General features: G+C 44.1%; 1 protein-coding gene across 7 annotated transcripts in view; it reads right to left on the bottom strand.

Moving 5' to 3' along the window:
- Positions 1-2,476: 2,476 nt before the first annotated feature.
- The window catches only part of LOC147708708 (zinc finger protein 425-like), a 126,580-nt gene continuing 105,952 nt past the window's right edge, over positions 2,477-23,104 (bottom strand). For all 7 annotated transcript variants that reach the window (XM_086927357.1, XM_086927359.1, XM_086927362.1 and 4 more), the window contains one exon: positions 2,477-4,139. In XM_086927357.1, coding sequence (XP_086783483.1) covers positions 3,436-4,139 — 704 coding nt within the window. In that variant the 3' untranslated portion in view covers positions 2,477-3,435. The remainder of the gene's footprint in view (positions 4,140-23,104) is intronic.

The raw sequence follows: 23,104 nt of genomic DNA, 5'->3' as shown, positions 1-23,104 counted from the left end.
ACCGGCTGCTTTCAATATGCTCTCACACCATATGCTTCTGTCTCGGCTCCACTTAATTGGCATCAGGGATCAGGCCTGGAAATGGATGGCATCCTTCCTTGAGGGGAGGGGGCAAGAAGTCTGGAACCATCCTTACTTTGCCGCCTCACGCCAGTTGAAGATAGGAGTCCCACAGGGTTCGGCTTTGAGTCCAACCATGTTAAACATCTATCTTACACCCCTTGCCACGCTGGGGGCTACACAGAAGAACAAAAAGCCATGTCCTGGGTTGTCTATCAGGCCCTGCCTTTCGGCAGTTTTTGGGTGGCTGGCTGCGAATCAGCTAAAATGTAACGCAGGGAAGACAGAGTTACTCTTCTTTGCAAGGGTGCTGAGATACAGCTGCAAGTCTTTTGGCCAGCTGACGCACCAGTCCCCATGGCGAACAACAAATCGGCGCAGAAAAATTTGGGGTTCTTAATGGACAACCAGCTGCTTTTCCGCACCCAAGTCAATGCGGTGGTGAGCACCTGTTTTTTTCCTGCTACGGCTCTTGTGGAAATTTTTATTTTTTCTATCGAGAGCGGCCAGACAACAGGTGACTCAAGCCCTGATTATATCCTGGTTGTACTACGGGAATGGTCTCTATCTTGGCATGCCTAGCTATCTGCTGGACAGACTTCAGCTTTTCCAGAACGCAGCTGCCCGAACCATCTTTGAGCTTCCCCGGAATGTGCATGTGTCTCACCTTCTGAGGAGCCTTAATTGGCTCCCAGTAAGGAAAAGAGTAATCTTTAAGACCTTACTCGTTGCCCAGAAGGCCCTGTATGGGACCGGACCAGAGTACCTCAAACGGAAAATCGCATTCTATACCCCACGTGGAACTCTACGTTCATCTGAACTGCTGCTAGCAAACACCCCCAAGTTAGAAAGTTGAGCACAGAGGGCGCGGTTCTCTCTTAACTTGGTCCTGTCCTCTGGAACAAAATGCCCTTTCACTTAAGAAACATTGAATCGACTCCTCTGTTTCGAAAGAAACTGAAGACCTGGCTCTATTCTTGCCAACAATCTTATTATCCCCGCTGCTTTCCTTTCAGCCTTTAGCATGCTCTACAAATACCCCTACATAGACATAGACAAATTCATTTGGGATCAGAGGAGCACGGGATTGGAAAGCCACCTGTTAATCATGGGAATTAAGGAATGAAGTGGTTACACACCTGGAAGTTGGTCACACTTTGGAAATGCAAAACTAATTGAATGAAAGATTCATGAAAACTGGAACTTTTTAGTTATTAAGAAAAATTGAATGAAATTTTGGTAATACTGATTAATATTGAGTGAGTGGAGACTCCTCGCAGTACCTGAAGCAGTGCTTAAGAGGAAGCGTGTAGTTTTCTATACATGCATGTGATGCTTTCTTTCAACTAGCCATAGCTGTTGCAAGTTGATTTGCATGCCTACAATGATAATCTTGCAATTAATCCATGCTTTCATAGTTGACCCTTCCAAAGAATGGATTGTCTAGCTTGTTGAAAAATTCTCAAATTTAACCAAAGAATAGTAAATCACTGAAGACTTCACAAAGGCTTCGTGAAATAAAGAATCTTGAACCAGTCATTTTCGATTATTTCCACAAACAGTTTGAAAACATCAGCCATTCTTAGTTTTCCCACCTCAAGCCTAGTTGTTTTAATTGTATACCTAGAAATGTTTATTTTGACTTTGGTACCCTGTACAGTACAAGTAAGTTTCTTTAATACCTCTAGGTTGCAAAGTTTTTATATTAAGGGTTTCATTTATTTTTCATCGTAAAACTCTCTGATACCAATTGTGTTTGCTTCTCATCTATGAAAATACAACACTATATCAATTCCAGTACTACAGACAAATTGGTCAGCAACATTGATTGGAGAATTTCTGCTTATGTGATTTGAAAATCGGCATAAAAGTTTACAGGGCTACACTGGAAATGAATGGGGCCCCATTAACAATTACTTGATACGGACACTTATTAACAATGTTGAAGATTTGATAATGTTGTAAACACCAGCTTCAATATTACTGTGAAGGTTGAAGAGGGAAGACAACTATTATATGATGCTCTGTCTCTTACAAAACACTACGTACCTGTCAGTGCACTGTCCAACAGTTCACCACTAAATTAACCATCTTCCTGTCTGCATTGTTTATAGGTCTAGATTAGGATGGACTAGGATAACTGTGCTACTTGAGAGCAGTATATCCTTCTATACTTTCGAATTTGTCTATTATAATTTCTCTGCCTAGTAACGGAAACTACATTTTGTCCTCTTTTACCAGTCTCCTGTGTCTAAAATTGGTGGCAACCAGTTTTTGCGGATTAATGGCATGTCTGATTCTTGGTTTTATTTTTCTTAGGAAAGGCAATTGTTCCGCAGCCTTCTAAGAAATGCTTTAAAAGTGGAGCATATTGTCTAAGAAAAAAGAGATATGCAAAAGAGATGATGACAACTACTGTAGCTGATGTACACTTTAATAAAATGTATTAATACATCCATGTAATGGGAAGCAAACAACAAATAATACCATGATGTTTTCCAAAACTTTAGTTTGACGTCCTAGGCACCTTAGTGGCTGTGAGAAGTAATGCATTGTACTGGCACAAAGGGACACAACAGGTAGTGGCCCAGAGTGCATATACCAACTGGTCAAAGTATTGCTTTTCTCTTGTTCACCTTCCATATGCATAAAGGATACCAATATGGTATCTTGCTTGGTGTTTGTCTCTTGAATTTTCACTTCTTCTTTTGCACACATGCTACAAGAGTAATGTACTACAATTTTTAATCATAAGAAATTAGGAATGGGGAGTCACAATACTGAGTTATTACTATCGACCTGCACTATCAATTCCACAATATCAACTGCCACTAGGTTACCAAGGTATGTAGATGTTGGGTTAGAGTGGTTTATCTCTTCTTCTGTATATATACTTACTGTGACGATATAGTGATAGTCGTATTGTGGAATCGATTTTTATCAAAGTGAATGTTTCTGCCCTTGAAATTACAGTATACAACCAGCATTATAATAGTTACCATTACCATATTCAGATACTTAAAGCAAGCACTGTTTTAGTTGATGCATTTTGCCCAAGGCAGCTCCTTTTTGCATGTCTATCCTTTGTAGACAACATACTTATTTACTACATTCTCTCATGTTTAACACAATACTCATTCCTAATGAAGTGTTGCATTTAGTGCATTAACTGAATGTGTATGATCTCAAGGGTTTCACCTCCTAGGTGAATTTACTATATCCATATGTGTTATGAAGGGCATGAAGCCATTCCGGGAGGCAATACATGTCACAATAATGTCCATTATTGAGAGCAGAAATATATTATTCCCATTCTACCATCAGTCCGCCATTTAATTTACAATTATTTCAGAAGAGTAGTATCACCAAGTTAGGTCACATATTTATGTAAACCGGTTCGAAAGCATGAGTTCTCTGGTGTCTAATCAGGGTGATTCTTTGACAGAAGGTTTTGTTGCACTCCGCACATTGATAAGGCCTCTCCCCTGTGTGTTTTCTTTGGTGTATAATAAGAGTTCCTCTGCGACTGAAGCTTTTCTCACATTCAGGACATTGATGAGGCCTGAAACCTGTGTGAATTCTATAGTGTCGAGTAAGGTTGTTTTTTTGACAAAACCTTTTTCCACATTCAGTACATTGATAAGGTCTCTCACCAGTATGTGTCCTCTTATGTGCAGTATAATGTCCCTTCTGATAGAAGACTTTCTGACATTCGGTGCAAGTGTATACTTTCCCACTCCGCTGTGGGTTTTGTTGACTTATAGGAAGCAGTGTGTTTTTTGGACTATTCTCCGACTCGTATATTGCCAACTTCCTTAGTTTGGAGGTTCCAGGGTGTAAATTAACATTTGATAGGTTATTGTAAACACTTTCACAAGGCGTTGTTTTCTCTAGCATTTGCTCTTGCTTAGTTTCTGACCACAGCTGGCACTTAGAATACTTTCCTGTTTCAGAAATCTGAAGGACTTTAATCTTGGTGTTTCCTGGTGAATGTTGGTAAGATGTTTTTTCAGTACATTTTAGAGAATATCCATCTTTCTTTTTTCTTTTTCTTTTTCCATAACCAACTGTTCCATCAACTGTTAAAATTAAAACACAAAATATATTGTTATTTAACTCAGATTAAAATTTAATTATTTTGAAATGATACTCATAAAGTTATATTCAAAATAATAACACAACAGAAAACTGGCACCAATTAAATACTCTGTTGGCACCATCAGAAGAAATTAACACATTAAATAATCCAACATGCTCTATGTTATATACTGGGTCTCAAATGCTACCTGTAACCATTCGATTAATACAAGTGGGCTAGTCACCAAACTCAAAGAAAATGCTCCAGCTTGAAATATTAAAGCTAGAACCATGAATTTCAAACTAAGCACATAGATTTTACCTTTTTAGACATCATTATATTAGAATACTCTCAATCTATATTTAAACATATTATGTTATGGATGTGTACTGATCACTTTAATACAAAAACATGCAACAATGTATGATTTGTCTATAGAGCAATGAAGCTTGATGAAAACGCTTTAAGTCCTAGGAACCAAGATACACATATAACAACATGTATATGCTGTCCAATTCATTTTTGCCCCGGACTCACTACCTGCAAGACACACAGAAACGCAGACAGGGTGGCACGTCAGATGACTTGGCATGCAATTGCCATGGTGGCTGCAAGGAAATAAGCTTTACTTGGCATTACATACTAAACTCAGGCACCTGCTCTGTGTACAGCTAGTGACATGGCAAGACATCATGTTGTCTTCTCTTCTGGTACTCAAGATGATTTTCTGTGTCCTGTTATAGCAGATTTATTGTATATTGCATTTCCACACCCTTATGTACGAGATGAATAGGTTAGTCTCAGGATAAATATGCTCGTTTTTAAAATTAATTACAAAGAAGTTCACTAGACTGAAAGCGAAACCACACTCCCATTGAGGTGCCTGTTGTCTCTGAATAATACTCTCCAAGCAATTTAAAATATTTCTGTGTTAGAAAGACAATAACATCTGTATGAACTTACTTAGTTAGGGCAGATGTGCCAGTCAAGAATATCCTAGATAACCTAAAATGCTTCTGTTTGGAGTATATTTATGTTTTTAAGTATTGAATGTCCAGAAATTATAAGTAATTCATTTTTGGATTCAAAAGCAATGTCCTCCATCATACTTATGAGGTTAGAACTATCCCTCACACAAAATTAATGATAATACTATTTATGTGCCTCGCAAGGGCTAACATATACAGCCATGCCCGGACATGATTGGGTATCCAGCATAATTGGTGCTATCCTCACATATTTCGGTCAATGTGTATACTGCAGGGCTTCTGGAACTGTTATTGTTTGGATATTTGTGGGCATTCTCGTTTATGAGCCAAAATAATAGCTGTATCTTACATGAAACCTGTGCTGTAAGTTTCTTATAATGTTTTAGGTTTGCAAGTTGATGAGGTACTTTTCTAAAAGGTGTATCAGTATTCTGTATCCCAGTTCCATCTCCTTTGTCTTCACTCTTGATGGTGACAATGTTGTTATGTTGGGATCATTTGGGGGTTGCCTAATCATATTATATGGTATTTATTGGTCTTGCATTTTCAGCTTACTGATCTCATTAAGTATGAGGAAAATCCCAGTAATTGTAGGAAGAGTAGGAATAAAATATAATAGTGGTTTTAAGCCAATGGCATTTATGGGGCATTTACAGGGATTCTCTTGAAAAAAAACACTGAAGTATAATCTTTCTTTAAATAGGCCAATATGCCTGTTTTATAGAAGTTTGAAGATGTCAGACTTTACTTTTAGAACAAAGGATAGGTCTATGCTGAGAAGACAAATCTTCTTTGTTGAAAGGGTATGTCTAGAAATATTTATTAACCTCTTCGTGGGGCGCGAATTCCGCCGCAGTGCTGGGGTATTCCAATCTTGGGCGCGGCTCGGACGGCTCCCGGCCGTCGTGCGCACACGCCCACCGTGACTCATGACGGCCGGGAGCAGTCATGAGCACGGAAGACGTTAATGGTGCCATTTTTGCTGTGAATACTGTTTCTGCTAAACGTAGTGCAGTGTCAGCTGCTCGCCTAACACATATTGTCCTTTTCCTCTCTCTGCCTCCTTTCTGTCCAATCCATATAAAAGGCTAATTGTAAGCAACTGTGGTCAGCAGTGGTGCTGTCCCCCTGCTAGTTTCTGGTTGGGATATTATTTCTATTTTTGAAACAGAAAAAGATTCTGAAAATGTGATGTTTGCTCAGAGCAGTAATAGAGAAAGAATTCTTCTGGTTGCAATGTCTATTTTTTTTTTTTTTTTTAAGTTTTATATAGCGCAAACTAGACCCGCAGTTATCAGGTATCAGATCGCTTTACATGAGCACCAGTTACGTTGTCTACTCATAGTGCGTTCTGGGAAAGTAAAGTACATTTTCTTCAGGGGAAGCATCTTGGATGATATATTGTATACGCTTCTGATGTGAGAAAATGTTCTAGTGTTAAAAATATGGTTGATAATAACTGTAAAACGTATTCTATCTTTCTGGAAAAGGGTAATCTTTTAATTTGATGCATGATCTTTTTTCGGTTTCTACCTGTATATTTCGATCTGATGAGTTCCGTCTTGATCCTTTGTAATGGGGAGAAATGATAAGTGGGTCTATGGGTCCCGAAGTAGCGTGCTACTTGACGAAAAAGCGCTTTGACGCCTCGTCAGGGATAGTAAGGGCTACACAAATGCAATTACAATACCATACAATAAGGGACTCCTGTCCTTACTTTTGAACTATTTTCAGATATACCACTGCATTGTTGAGCAATTGATTTGCCTTTGGCAGCTATTTTTATCTCTAGTTTGCCCAGAGGCTGTGTCAAGAAATTAATTCCATTTGCTCCTCTTAATGACAACGTTTTTGAGAATTATATTTTCAGATACTTGTTAAGTAACAATGGTTCTACTGAAATCCAATGGACATAATGCTTAGCGCCAACAGGGGACAAACATTGACTAGTTTCAAGCTCACATTTAAGCAGTGAAACCATTCATAGTTTAAGGAATATAAACAAGAAACTATTGATTCACTTTTGTTGAAACAATGTCACCTCACCACTTATGCAATTGTATACATTACAATATGCTTTAAGTTTAAGTTTGTGCACTGCAAAGCAAGAGAACTTGATCATTATGACAAACCATTATATTGGCTTTGTTAGTAAGGATACAATACACAATATAATGCCCCAATCTTATGTATGTGTTTTTTCTTGACTAATTAAGGAATGCAGATAAAGTATAGAATGCACCATTACATATATACCAATTAGATGTTTTTAATTTTAAAATGTATTTCCAGGATGAACCATTGTTTTTAACCCTAATACATATCCAGTTTAAACTCTGATTTAGATTTATGATGATCCGCACACCATGGCAAGGCACTCCAGGAAAGATCTTAAGAACGATTGTTTGCGCTATCTGAGTGAACAAAGAATGAATGCTGAATTGAGTAAGGTTATGGTACAAGCACACAACCTTACATTAACAACTTTTAAAATCCAGCAATACTTATGCCTTGTAACTAATGATTATGATACATTTTTATTGATGCGTTTCCGCATTGGGACTCTGTACAGATCCTTAAGTTCCTGACTATTAATGACTGGTCAAAACAGCTATGTAAATGCCTGTGTGACGATATTTCTGATCAGTCCACCATACATGTTTTATTTTTCTGAAAATTCTACTCTGTACAGAGGAAAAGGTGGATTGTTCCAGTCTTAAAAACACTTGGTATGAGGTCGTGTCACCCAGCTTTAGTGGCTCTCCAACAATTAGACACAATATTTGTTGTAGTCTCTGTTTCCGCCTTTAAAAAAAATGTTTTTAGATATAGGAGATCGATTGTGATGTGACAATTATCACAATGACATTTTTGCTGTGTATTAAGAATGGTCTTAATTGGTGTAAATATTGATATCTGCCCTGTATATTTTTAATACGTTTTTATTGTGTGCTTTTATGGTTATTTATAAGTAACCGAATTAAGCTTTTTATTGATATTGATTGAGTATCCCTAGTTATGGCTATCATTTAAATATTATGGTGCTTGGTAGGGACAATGGTTGAATACAGTTATGTTTACTTATATTTGTGCTCGTTTTGCTGTAAAATATCCACCACCAAACTTAACTGTTTCTTGGTTCTCTATCGACACATCTTGGTAAACATATCTGAACAATTTGAAGAGCTTTTCAGAGACATTGCCCTGCTAAGGAGCAATTGGCTGCGCACAGAGATAGCTTCAATAGGGTTTGCTGTTACAGATCCCTTCTCGCTAGCATCCAGAGGATGTGGAGGTTCAACAGTTGCTGTGACAACCACTGCAAATACTGGACATTGGGTACGTGCCAACTGGATATAGATGCAGGCTGGACCCATCTACACGAGGCAGCCTTCCATGATGGGGCATCCACAGCTCAATCAGTGTTGCATCTCTGAAGATAAGTATCTGGGTGTGGTGCCCCTGGGAGGAGACCTGACCTGACTAGACACTATTGTTGATGTGTGTGTACAAATCAGTAAATAGAGCCCATGTAGCCACAGTGCTATTTTAAAGCTGAATACTGGGTTGTTTCTGGGGGAAGGGTGGTTGGGAGGGGGGCGCTGTTCATGTGTTTTACACTGTAAAAATTTTAAGTAATCGCGCAGTTAATAAAAGACTCTACGATTGCTGTGAGAACGGCCCCCTTGTATGGGAGCCACACCTGATTGCTGGGGGGCACAGAGCACTGAACCGATGGACTAGGTCTTCTTGGCAAGAGGAGGTTGAGCCATAAAATACAGAGGCACCCAGTGAATTGGGGATCAATTTTGGTGGAGAGATTTGCACATAGGTGTGCACATGGAATCCAGGGAGGGAACGGCATGCTCCTGGAACTCCTTTTCGTTCTCTTTGAATTTCGGCCTCTGATCCTGGATTTCGGACTATGGCCTGTGTTAGCCAGAATGGAGTTCAGCAACCCTAAAACATTGCCGAGTGAGTACACACATTGGCATTGAAGATAGACCACTTTGAGTAGCAATTTAAAAATGCCACAAGAATACTTTACATGCTATTCTCTGTGGAAGAACTGACAAAAGCTGGACAATTGTTTTCCTTGTTCCATTCAGGCATTAATTGTACAGTGCCACTGGCTTCAAAGATACTTCATAGTCTTACCACATCTGACATACCACACGCTGACATGCATTCTGACTTATCCCTGGTTTCCAACCACTTCTGAACCAATCTCAAAGGCGTTTTCCACAGGCTACCTGGAAGGTTTATTACCTGGTAATGCAGCCTCTTTGAATTGTCTCCCCAAGGCTCTTAAAGGGAGAGGTGGGTCCTGCTGGAAACTGTATCTAAAAAGGCACAGCAGGGGATCTCTGGATAATTTAACCTCTGCTATTTCCTTGCTGAATTGAAACCCACTCAAGATTCAAATTGAGGTTGGTGTGGGCTGCCCACTTAAGATGGCAGTAGTGCTCCATCAGTCATTCGGACCCATGCTCCCTAATCATGAAACCTCCTCACCCTCTACAGACACAACAGCTGCCCACTCATGCTACAGTACCATTACCGAAATAGGCTGACAAGTTGGCAACCTTCTGGGATGCTAATGACTGCCTGGATGGTCTGTAAAGCCCGACCTTTTGTGAGTGGCCTAAGCCTGTGACAGGCTGGACAGAAGAATGACCCCTATGCTCCAAATCTGATGGCTTGGAGAGAGGCATGGTGCAACCACTCTACCAACCTGTGGTGCCTCTCCCACTCATCAAAGACTGGACGGGTCGTACTGGTGAGATCTAAAGTGATCTTGGCTTCTAATGCCTGACTTGCAGCCCAGTCGTGAGTATGCAGCTTAGGCTGAGGCAGGGATGGTGAGATACTAAGGATGAGGCCTAGATACTGTAGCTCTGGCAAGTTCAGCCCGATTGCCTTGTCCGATTTGCAAAGGTCCCTGCCCTGGAAGGCCGGTGGAGAGAGTATGGTCCAACTCACGACGTGCCTGTCTTACGGGTTTCCTCAATTGCCCTGCCTAGCGAGATTACATGGACTGGAGGTGAGCTGGTGGAGAGCAGATGCAACCTCCTAGCCACTTGCTTCTTGTTGCACTCACCCGCCGGGGCTGGTGGTGAGAAGTTAGAGGGAATCAAGAACCTCCCAGCTGCTTGTGCACTAGGCCATAATTCTACTTCATCCTGGATTAGGTTGGAAAGATATCAGCATATACAACTGTTCTGGGTTGCCCTGGGGAACCAGGGTCAGGGGCTCCATGTGCTCAGCGCAGTGCATCATTGTGTGCATGACAATGTCTAGCTGATATTATCCCTTACAGGAAATCTGCATTCTGTGCCTGCAAGCCCTGCTGAAGGAGTTGGAGAGTGCTTCTGGGTTTAAAGTTAATTTGGTGAAATCTGAACTTTGATATTTGACCCCCACCGAAGAACACAGTAGTCAAAAGGGCTCATTCTATTACAAACATAAGTGCTAACATTGCTCCAAATGTTTCAGATCTCTATGGAGCCAAGTGCTCTGGTTATCTTAATGCACTCCATAACGACCTTCAGTGATGGATGCCCCTTTTACACTCATTGTTGGGAAGGATACATGCTATTAAAATGAAAGTACGCCTCAGGGTACTGTATCTTTTTCAGGACCTCAGTAATCTAGTGACAACAAGTGTTTTGATGACTTTTAAAATAGGGTCGAGGGCTTTGTTTGGAGAAGAGGCAGACCCCAACTAACTGATAAAATCTCATGTTGTCTGAAATCTGGAGAGGGATCGGGCATTCCAGATTTATAGATATACAAAAGTGCCACCCATTTAGGAGTTCTGGGTAATTGGTCCCTCAGGGCAAAAGCCAAGATTTGCCCTTATATGGAACTGGCTATAGCCAATTCAATCCTCTGCCGCCTAGGGGATGTAGTATGGAAACTAAAGCTTGATAGGTCTACTAATGCACTACCACTAACACTAATCTTAGGGTTGGGGATACAAGATGTGGGCAAATAGGCATAACAACATTTCCATCCCAACACACCTATTCATTGCAATCCCACCTTCATCCCAGCAACAAAACCAGATCCTTTTTTATAAGTGAAACAAAGGAGGATGTACTATAACAGCTGACATGTTAGATAACGGTTCTATTCAGACTTTTTAAACTTGTAAGCAAAGCTATAGGTTGAATGTATGTGAACACATCCACTTCACTCAGTGGTGATACTGGGTGATGAACCATGAAGTTAAACATGCTGCTACTAGAGAGTATACTAATTTTGAAAAGTATATATCCACCACCTCTAGATCAAAGATCATTATATCAAACATGTACAAACTCCAGATAGAAGCTATCCCAAACTCCTGTTGATCTTACATGGAGAAATGTAATTGAGTATTGGGTGGGGCAATGGGGAGGATTAAAGGAGACTTCTATGGAGTGACCTTGGGAAGGAAGCACACTATAAAGTGACTTTTGATTAGTATATATAATCCACTAAATTACACAGGTTCTACCCAACTGCTAGCAGACTCTGCTGGAAGGGGGTTGTGAGCTTTTGGGGGTCTTAGATGATACATGGTAGGATTTTCCCCATATCATTATCAGCCTATTTTGTATGGAAACCTTAGCAGCTATGCAAACGTTGGTGCGTCTTACCATATCTACGGACATTGCTTATATTCTGATTGACCATTGTTATCTGTTGATTGTGGAGATGCTTAGTGCTGCGGAAATTGCACTCGCATCCCAGTGTAGAAAGGGGGAGCCCTTTTTTATTTCTTTTGCATTTGAAGCTCTGGAACATGATGACCATGGAGAGGCGTTCCAAGGTTATGAATGATTACTATTGATTACTATTTGGGTTTTGTGTGGATGTGGAGTATGTTGCTGTCTTACTTAGCGGAGAACTTAAAACTCTCTCTGGTTTACCTAGGCTTAGGGCTCTGAACATGTTTGTCTATTTGGGAATTATTATCAAAGAGTCTACAAGAATCTAAAAACGTCCTTTTTCTATAAAATATAGGGAAATGTAGCTGATAACATCACTCTTATTGTGGTGCAACAGGATTAGAGGGAAGAAGCCTCGCAATGTGCTACACAGAGTGGCACTACTGTTTTGTTCAAGGGAAGTTTGGTTGCTGGAGGAGAGGACAGGGGGCGTGATGATAGTTTGCAGATAGTGACTGACTCAGTTCCGGCAACGGTGTTTTCCTATGATGCTTCTCTGCAGAATGTCAGCCACCTTTTATTGTCTCTCTTGTAAATTTCAATAAAAACGTGTTTATAAAAAACCTTCTTTGTCGCAAGATTTTCTGCCAAGAAACCAGTATCATTTGATGCAGACAGCGCTCTGATGCAGCCTCCTTCAGACGAGTAAACACTGCCAGAGACTACATTGGACCCCTGACCCCCAAATAGCTCTAGAAAAGAATATGATTACGGAGGGGCACAACTTTGACTCAGGCACAGTGGAGGCTTCGGCTCTGACGACAAAGGTGAATAAGGTGCTGAAGACGCCTAAGGATGGGGGTCGCCAGGGTCAGAGCTGGAATGGACAAGTCGACAGCTTGAGAGGAGGGAACGAGGTACATTCTGGAGATAAATTCTTCACTCTATCTGACCCATCAAACTCGTCCAGTAAAGAGGAGTCTTATGTGCTCCAACAGAGTTCGGGAGGAGACTCATTGGGGAGTGGATGGAGCAAGTTAAGCAGCTTATGCATGGAGGATGAAAAGATCTCAGTTGATGGCATTGCCCGTGGCACGGTTTAGAAGAAGGGTCCTTCTGGCATGCAGGAGAATGAAGGCACATGCGGTCTCTCATGGGGTTATTTGTTTTCTCCGGCACTTGGCGTTCTGTGGGAGAATCCTCCAGAGAAAATTCAGGCAGGCCCGGCAGTTCAAGACAGGTCGGAAGAGGTATCACTCAGTGTTATTTATCAAAGTATAATGGAACATTGGGAAGAGACCAGGGCAGAGTCAAAGAACACTAACTGCCTGTCGCAAAATGCAGAATGCTATTTGTCATGTGGCCAGATGATGCTCAGAATTCGCTCAACAGATTGGGGATACAGAGAACCAAATTTCAACACTGTAAGATGAACTAACAGCCCAAAAAGCAGCAACAGATATACTTAGAGCTCAGAAAGATAATACTCAATGGAAATTGGCTGACTTGGAGAATCGTCTGCGACAAAATAATCTTAGGAAGCGCGGGATTCCAGAGGGTGTCGCAGGCCTAGATGTTCATAAATTTGTCATGGAACTCTTTACAGAAGCCTTCTCTGAGCTAACACAATGGTGCTGGGATCGCAAAGTGCAGAGAGCTCACAGTTTTCCATTTAAACTGTACGTTCTACCAGGCCAAGAGGTTGTAGGACCAAGGGCAGTGATAATCTGTTTGAAGAATTTTCCGTCTAATCAAACCTTGTATGATTTGGCACATCTAGACAGGAAAAGGTCTGGGAAGGAATATGAATTCTTTGTCAGGCCAGATTACTGCCAAAATAACAGTAAAGAAAAGATGGCAACTCAGACTGCTAATCCCATTGTTTCAGAATAAGGGGACTCAGGTTTTATTACTCAATCCCGCGAAACTCATAGTCATATATAAGGATAAAGCTCATTTTTTTTACTTTGAAATAAAAGCAAAATAATTTTTGATGACTCTAGATGTCTAGATGTTTAGCTATTTAAAGTAAAGGTATAGATATGTCTGGAAAACAGGGTCAGTAGTGTACTTATTTTTCATCTTACTTTCTCTCCTGGTCTTTCTTTTTGGACAAACACTGTGGTTAATAGGTAATTGGGGCCTGAAGGGAGAGGGGTCCAATCCGTCACAATGGATATTGTGGGTCCTAAAGCCTTGAAGGATGGGTGTGGGGGGTGGCCTCACGGGAGGGAAGGTTAAGGGATGAAGTCAGGGGGTGGGTCAGGGTGGGCGGAGGGGGCACAAAGTGTTGGGGGATGCGGGGAAAAATAAGCCATTTTGTCAAAAGGAGTAAGCAAGACAACATTACACTGATGTTTGCTAAAAACTGCAGACACGCTGATGTATTTAAGTTGGATCAACTGTCTTTGAGTTTTTCATTTTAATTCTAGAAGGGAGGAGTTGTCTTTGCAGTAAAAATGCGGATATGGGTTGACCCCGCAATGACTTGGTATATGCTCTATTAATATATGTGGTCTTAATGATGGGGATAAAAGGCATAGAGTAGCTCTAGAGTTCAGGACAATGCAGCCTGATATTGCTTGTACACAAGAAACTCATATCCCATGGGGGAAGAGTATTAACTGAATTAGGGTATACTTTGCTAGCTTGTGCACAACAAACCACGTCAAATCGAGGAGTTGCTATCTGTACTGCTGGTAGGATACTGGTAGATAAGTATGGCCGTTAGGTAGTTGTTGAATATTGCATAGGCTCAACTAAGTTCACATTATGTTCGGTATTTGGCTCAAATATTGATGAGGCACAGATTTTGGATTTTTTTAATGTTGAACTTTTATCTTGGCCAATGCCCCTGGTCCTTTGTGGGGACTTTAATATACACTTAGAGGTCTTACATATACAGATGAAGGGGGGCAATTATACAGGATGAAAACCCTAAGGTTTAAGAGCTCTTCGCTGATTTATTCTCGATCACAGGTTGATGGATGAATTGGAGAAATGTATGTTTCCAGACCCTGACTTTACCTTCTATAATTTCCCTTATTATAAGATGGTTAGATGATGGTTAGACTATTGTTTGTATATCTTTGATCCATGTGGCTGAGGTTAGGATAGAGAAAGCTCTTATTAGATCTAACATTTATTAGCCATATCAGATGCTGGTTGGAACAATTCTTGCAGATTAATCGGAACTCAGCCGCTAGTGAGATGGTATGGGACACTTTAAAAACAGGAATCAGGGGGCAGGTTCTTAGTTTTGGATTATTCTTACAGAAACAGAAATAGAATGAGATCCAGGGATTATATGAGGACCTTAGGATGGCCGAGGGGAAACTCACACAGAGATTACAAAGTAATCAGGGTACAAGTGAGCTACAGAAAGTGGTCACTGTTTGTAAAACCAAAATAAATCAGTACTTGAGCAAGGAGGTCACCAGGAAATATTTTTTGTATAAAAGGGAATGCTAGGAGTATGGCGATGCTACAGGCAAACATCTAGCAAGAAAAATTAGGTAATAGAGGTTGAAAGGGGCATACCTGCTATCAAGGATCCTTCAGACAGATTAGTGGAGACACCATCTGAGATTTGAACAGTGTTCAAGGAGTTTTGGCAAGAATTATATACAGAGGAGCTGGTAAGTTCTAATATGCAGTATGAGGGATTGCTACAAGATCTGGATAGATATAAGCTTAGTAGAGAAGGTCAAGCTCTCCTCAATGCCCCCGTTATCTCGGAGAAGCTATTAGAGGCTCTAAGTTCAATAGCGATTGACAAGGCCGCTGGCCCTGATAATCTTCCCCTGGAGTTTGAAAAAACTTTTTTTCGGAAGTGTGTAAGGATATGTTGATAGTTTTCCAAAGAGCACAGCAGGGCCAGATTCCTCCATCTTGGGAATTGGGTTACTTTGTCATCTTTAAAAAAGGAATAAACCACCCACACGACCAGGATCATATAGACCCATATCTTTACTGACTTGCGATGGTAAAATCTAGCAAAGATGTTGGCAAGCCATCTGGCCAGGGTTATTACTCCCTTAGTATCTCATAGGTAACATGGTTTGATTCGTGGAAGAGGTACGTTCAATCATATAAGGAGGGTTGTTACACTATTCGATCTTGCTAACGTACAACAAGCCACGCTTGGCTTGATTTCACTTGATACCAAAAAAGCGCTTGACTGCGTCTCTTGGGATTTCTTTAGGCCGTTATGTGTTGGCAAGGATTTGGAATTGGCTTTATAGCGGCAATAAGGGCCATGTATAGATCACCTTTTGCAAAAATCTGTGCAATGGGATAGAATCCGATTTGGTATCTATTTTTAGAGGCAAAAGACAGGGGTGTCCCTGCTCGCCCTTACAATTTGCTTTACATATAGATCAATTTTTAACTATGCTTGTATGTAATACAGTTATCAAATTTATTTTCCAGAGACAGGAGGAATACAGGGTATTTGCATATGCAGACAATGTAGCCTGCATATGCACTGTAGTCACTGCAGAACTGGCAATGGCAGTGATGGAAATTGAGAAGGTGGTTAAACAGTTTAGATTATTCTCGGGTTATAAATTAAATGCAGCTAAACCCAGATTATCTGCACTAAGCAGGCCTTCTTTAATGGCCCAAGGATTGTTGAGGAAGTCGTATACTTAGGGATTAAAATCAGACCTTGTTTGAATCAATTGATGGTGGCACACGGGCTCCCTCTCCTTGGGAAAATTAAAAGTGAGCGCAATAGAGCTGAATGATTGCATCTTTTACTAGTTGGAAGGTGCAATGTTTTAAAAATGAGTAGCTTGCCTAAAGTATATTTCTTTTGGGCTGTACCTTTGAGCTCACTAAAATCTATCTACAAAAACTACAAGCGCTCCGTGCTAGCTTAATTTGGAGTCAGAGGAAACCCCAAAGGGCAATGGAATGTAAGACCCTCCCTAGAACTCGAGGGGGGTGGGCAATACGTAATTTTGCATTTTATTACTGGGCCTGTCTTCTACAAAATATGAGACTCTTATTAACAGGGGAGGACAATATGGATGCTGCAGAAGCTCCGTCTTTATATCAAATGTTAATGGATACAGAAGCAAAGTGGTGTTTGCTGAAGAATTTGGAACCTAGTTATTATAAAAAATAAGCATTGGCATAGCCAATAGGTCTTGCCTTTGGGGCATTATAAGTGTTTAGGCAGAGCTATTGACTTTGCCAATGTGTTTAAGCTGTGCTGTAGAGAAGTGTGGCTGCTGTGCAGCATGCTGAAACGTTTAAATAAAAAAGTGCCATTAGCATTTTTGTTATCTTATATATGACCAAGAAGGCATTATGGCCAACAGAACAACTATATTAAACAAGCATTGGAAATGCAATAGGTCTCGCATTAGGAAAGTTTGAGCTATTGGTATTCTAAATGACACTTTTTATTTATGTGTTGGTTTTGAAACTAGCAAAATTAATAGCTTTGTCAGTTACAATGTCAATAGTTTTAACTTTTGCAAATGTGACACCTATAGCATTTGTAATGCAATGTGTGTTGTATTTACGTGACTTAGATGTATTGATATTACAAATAACAATGGCTTTTAATTTTGTAAATAATGAATACTTAAATAAAAGTTATTGTAATTTATAATGGCAATAGCTTAAACGTTTGTAAATAACTTTTGTGAAGATTATGTTCAGTGTATTTTATTGTGACGAAAATCCAAGAACATTGCATTTGCACCTAAACACACACAGAGCCACACACATATAGATGTGGTGGTGGTGGATCTGGGGGATATGGTGGTGGTGGATGTGGTAGTGGATGTGGTGGTGGTGGTGATGGTGGATGTGGTGGTGGATGTGGTGGTGGATGTGGTGGTGGATGTGGTGGTGGATGTGGTGGATGTGATGGTGGTGGATGTGGCGGTGGATGTCATGGTGGATGTGGAGGTGATGGTGGATGTGGAGGTGATGGTGGATGTGGTGGTGGATGTGGAGGTGATGGTGGATGTGGTGGTGGATGTGGTGGTGATGGTGGATGTGGTGGTGATGTGGATGTGGTGGTGATGGTGGATGTGGTGGTGGATGTGGTGGTGGATGCGGTGGTGGATGCGATGGTGGTGGTAGTGGTGGATGTGGTGGTGGTTGTAGTGGATGCGGTGGTGGATGTAGTGGTGGTGGGTGTGGTGGTGGTGGATGCGGTGGTGGTGGATGTGGAGGTGATGGTGGATGTGGTGGTGGTGGATGTGATGGTGGATGTGGTGGTGGTGGATGTGATGGTGGATGTGGTGGTGATGGTGGATGTGGTGGATGCGGTGGTGGTGGATGCGGTGGATGTGGTGATGGTGGATGCGGTGGTGGATGCGGTGGTGGTGGTGGATGGGGTGGTGGTTGAGGTGGATGTGGTGGTGGATGTAGTGGTGGTGGGTGTGGTGGTGGTGGTGAATGCGGTGGTGGTGGATGCGGATGTGGTGGATGTGGTGGTGGTGGATGCCATGGTGGATGTGGAGGTGATGGTGGATGTGGTGGTGGTTGTGGAGGTGATGGTGGATTTGGTGGTGGTGGTGGATGTGATGGTGGATGTGGTGGTGATGGTGGATGTGGTGGTGGATGCGGTGGTGGTGGTGGATGGGTTGTTGTTTGTGGTGGATGTGGTGGTGGATGTAGTGGTGGATGGGGTGGTGGTTGTGGTGGATGTGGTGGTGGTGGTGGTGGATGTGATGGTGGATGCGGTGGATGTGGTGATGGTGGATGCCGTGGTGGTGGTGGATGCGGTGGTGGTGGATGTGGTGGATGTCATGGTGGATGTGGAGGTGATGGTGGATGTGGTGGTGGTGGATGTGATGGTGGATGTGATGGTGGATGTGGTGGTGGTGGATGCGGTGGTGGTGGATGCGGTGGATGTGGTGATGGTGGATGCGGTGGTGGTGGATGCGGTGGTGGTGGTGGATGGGGTGGTGGATGTAGTGGTGGTGGGTGTGGTGGTGGTGGATGCGGTGGTGGTGGATGCGGATGTGGTGGATGTGGTGGTGGTGGATGCCATGGTGGATGTGGAGGTGATGGTGGATGTGGTGGTGGTTGTGGAGGTGATGGTGGATTTGGTGGTGGTGGTGGATGTGGTGGTGATGGTGGATGTGGTGGTGGATGTGGTGGATGTGGTGGTGGATGCGGTGGTGGTGGATGCGGTGGTGGTGGTGGATGGGTTGTTTGTGGTGGATGTGGTGGTGGATGTAGTGGTGGATGGGGTGGTGGTTGTGGTGGTGGTGGATGCGGTGGATGTGGTGATGGATGCGGTGGTGGTGGTGGATGGGGTGGTGGATGTAGTGGTGGTGGGTGTGGTGGTGGTGGTGGATGCGGTGGTGGTGGATGCGGATGTGGTGGTGGTGGTGGATGTCATGGTGGATGTGGAGGTGATGGTGGATGTGGAGGTGATGGTGGATGTGGTGGTGGTGGTTGTGGAGGTGATGGTGGATGTGGTGGTGGATGTGATGGTGGATGTGGTGGTGGATGTGGTGGTGGATGTGGTGGTGGATGTGGTGGTGGATGTGGTGGTGGATGCGGTGGTGGATGCGGTGGTGGATGCGGTGGTGGTGGATGTGGTGGTGGATGCGGTGGTGGTGGTGGATGCGGTGGTGGTGGTGGATGGAGTGGTGGTTGTGGTGGATGTGGTGGTGGATGTAGTGGTGGATGGGGTGGTGGATGTAGTGGAAGTAGTGGTGGTGGGGGTAGTGGGGGTGGTGGATGCGGTGGTGGTGGATGCGGTGGTGGTGGATGCGGTGGTGGTGGGGGTGGTGGTGGATGTGGCGGTGGTGGTGGATGTGGCGGTGGTGGATGTGATTGTGGTGGATGTGGTGGTGGATGTGGCGGTGGATGTGGAGGTGATGGTGGTGGATGTGGTGGTGGTGGTGGATGGGGTGGTGGTTGTGGTGGATGTGGTGGTGGGTGTGGTGGTGGTGGTGGGTGTGGTGGTGGTGGTGGGTGTGGTGGTGGTGGTGGTGGATGCGGTGGTGGTGGATGTGGCGGTGGATGTCATGGGGATGTGGAGGTGATGGTGGTGGTGGTGGATGTGGTGGTGATGGTGGATGTGGTGGTGGATGCGGTGGTGGTGGATGCGGTGGTGGTGGTGGATGGGGTGGTGGTGGTGGTGGATGTAGTGGTGGTGGTGGTGGTGGTGGATGTAGTGGTGGTGGATGTGGTGGTGGTGGATGCAGTGGTGGTGGTGGTGGTGGAAGTGGTGGTGGTGGATGTGATGGTGGTGGATGTGGCGGTGGATGTCATGGTGGATGTGGAGGTGATGGTGGATGTGGTGGTGGATGTGGTGGTGGATGCGGTGGTGGTGGATGCGGTGGTGGATGCGGTGGTGGTGGTAGTGGTGGATGGGGTGGTGGTGGTAGTGGATGTGGTGGTGGATGTACTGGTGGTGGGTGTGGTGGTGGTGGTGGATGCGGTGGTGGTGGATGCGGTGGTGGATGTGGTGGTGGTGGATGTCATGGTGGATGTGGAGGTGATGGTGGATGTGATGGTGGAGGATGCGGTGGATGTGGTGATGGTGGATGCGGTGGTGGATGGGGTGGTTGTGTATATTGTCTAGAAGCCTTGTATCAGCAGAGCTGGGCATTAGAATCACTCACTCGTGGGTACAGAAGAGAAGGAGGGCACAGTCAATCTTAACGCAGGCAGACACAATGCAGTAGCGGTCAGTGGTCACACAGGGGGCTGCGTGGCGGTGAGGGGAGCGACCGGCCTGGTAAACAGGATAAGGGTAAAGGATAAGTGTAGGCTAAGGTCTAGGGCTAGACTTGGAGTTCCCCATTTGTAAATCAATGGAAAGACATGTAACAATACATATTAGAGGTTAGATTTTACAATTTAACGGAAAAACGATAGGGATGCTTACAGGATTAACAAATTGCCAACAAATGTTTTATCACTCATCATAATTCTCATTTAAAGTAGAGAATGAAAGCGGAAAAATTAAAATAGAATGGAGAGATGAAAAAAAGAAGTAGGAGGCAAATTATTTTCGAGACATTCCCGCGAGTTACTTATTCCATCAAGTAACAGAGACTGAAAAAGAGTTCAGCAGAAAGAATAGTTTTTGGGAATTTATTGAGAGTTCGGTTCACAGGCACTGTGTTTTCGGGAAGCAAATTAACCCATTTTCTTGGCCCCCTCTAGTTCACGACGAGCTGAAGAGAGAGAGAGAGAAACAAGACGGAGGGCATTGCTGTGGGGAGGGGGGAGGAGAAATGCGACACAGCAGCACTTCACACGGCCGGGCGGCCGTGAAACTGAAAGCACGGCTGGCCGGCCGTGAAAGCCTTTGATGCTGCAGGGGGTGGAGCGGCACCAAGCTGGGCAACAGATGGCTGACAATTTGATGCTGTGCACGCGCATTTTAGGTCAATGCGCTTGCGCATTGACCTAAAAGCGCACGGGCACAGGACCAAATCGCCAGTCAGTTAAAGTCTGTTTAAAGCCCTATAGTCTCGTGACCTCAATGCTTGCGCATTGATAGGTCACGAGACCTAAAAATGTATGTACAATTATAAATTTCCACATTTTTATATTGTTCTTGCAATGCTGGCAACTTGTTTTTGCCTATTCCAATGGTTGTTTGTAAAAGTTTTTTTTTGAAGGGGCATAAACAATTGGAAGTTGAAGGTTATGAACTAGTACATGTAATATAACACTAGCAGCACCCAGACGCTAGGGGAGAATCAACAGATGGCAGATTCCGAGAGCAGGCTGGGGTGATGTTGAGTGATGTTGATGTGGTGGTGGTGACTGGTGCTGAGACGATGCTGAGGTGATGCAGAATGATACTTAGGTCTTGCTGAGTGATGATGATGTGCTGGTGTACTATTGCAAAGGCAATGCTGAGTGATGATGTTGTGGTGGTGCTGAGTGATGCTGTGGTGGTGCTGAGTGATGCTGTGGTGGTGCTGAGTGATGCTGTGGTTGTGCTGAGTGATGCTGTGTTGGTGTTGAGTAATGCAGTGTTGGCCGTGAGTGATGCTGTGGTGGCGTTGAGTAATGCTGTGGTGGCCCTGAGTGATGCTGTGGTGGCCCTGAGTGATGCTGTGGTGGCCCTGAGTGATGCTGTGGTGGCCCTGAGTGATGCTGTGGTGGCCCTGAGTGATGCTGTGGTGGCCCTGAGTGATGCTGTGGTGGCCCTGAGTGATGCTGTAGTGGCCCTGAGTGATGCTGTGGTGGCCCTGAGTGATGCTGTGGTGGCCTGAGGGATGCTGTGGTGGCCCTGAGTGATGCTGTGGTGGCCCTGAGTGATGCTGTGGTGGCCCTGAGTGATGCTGTGGTGGCCCTGAGTGATGCTGTGGTGGCCCTGAGTGATGCTGTGGTGGCTCTGAGTGATGCTTTGGTGGCCCTGAGTGTGATGCTGTGGAGGTGCTGAGTGATGCTGTGGTGACCGGTGACCATGACTGATGCTGTGGTGGTGCTGACTGATGCTGTGGTGGCCCTGAGTGATGCTGTGGTGGCCCTGAGTGACGCTGTGGTGGCCCTGAGTGACGCTGTGGTGGCCCTGAGTGATGGTGTGGCGGCCCTGAGCAATGCTGTGGTGGCCCTGAGCGATGCTGTGGTGGCCCTGAGCGATGCTGTGGTGGCCCTGAGCGATGCTGTGGTGGCCCTGAGCGATGCTGTGATGGCCCTGAGTGATGCTGTGGTGGTGCTAAGTGATGCTATGGTGATGCTGAGTGATGCTATGGTGATGCTGAGTGATGCTGTGGTGGCCCTGAGTGATGCTGTGGTGGCCCTGAGATATGCTGTGGTGGCCCTGAGTAATGCTGTGGTGGTGCTGGGTGATGCTGCGGTGGTGTTGGGTGATGCTGTGGTGGTGCTGAGTGATGCTGTGGTGGTGCTGAGTGATGCTGTGTTGGCCCTGAGTGATGCTGTGGTGGCGCTAAGTGATGCTGAGTGATGCTATGGTGATGCTGAGTGATGCTGTGGTGGCCCTGAGATATGCTGTGGTGGCCCTGAGTGATGCTGTGGTGGTGCTGGGTGATGCTGTGGTGGTGTTGGGTGATGCTATGGTGGTGCTGAGTGATGCTGTGGTGGTGCTGAGTGATGCTGTGGTGGCCCAGAGTGATGCTGTGGTGGTGCTGACTGATGCTGTGGTGGTGCTGACTGATGCTGTGGTGGCGCTGAGTATAAGAGGGGTAGAGGGGTAGAAGAGGGGTAGAAGGGTAGAATAGGGGTAGAGAGGTAGAAGAGGGGTAGAGGAGCGGAAAAGGGTAGAAGGGGTAGAAGGGTAGAACAGGGTTAGAGGGGTAGAAGAGTGGTAGAGGGCTAGAAGGGGGGTAGAGGGGTAGTAGAGGCCAGAAGCGGAG

This window comes from Lissotriton vulgaris, chromosome 6, assembly GCF_964263255.1.
Source record: "Lissotriton vulgaris chromosome 6, aLisVul1.2, whole genome shotgun sequence".
Lineage (NCBI taxonomy): Eukaryota > Metazoa > Chordata > Amphibia > Caudata > Salamandridae > Lissotriton > Lissotriton vulgaris.
The sequence above is the reverse complement of the archived record's forward strand: the minus strand, read 5'-3'. Positions and strand labels throughout refer to the sequence as shown.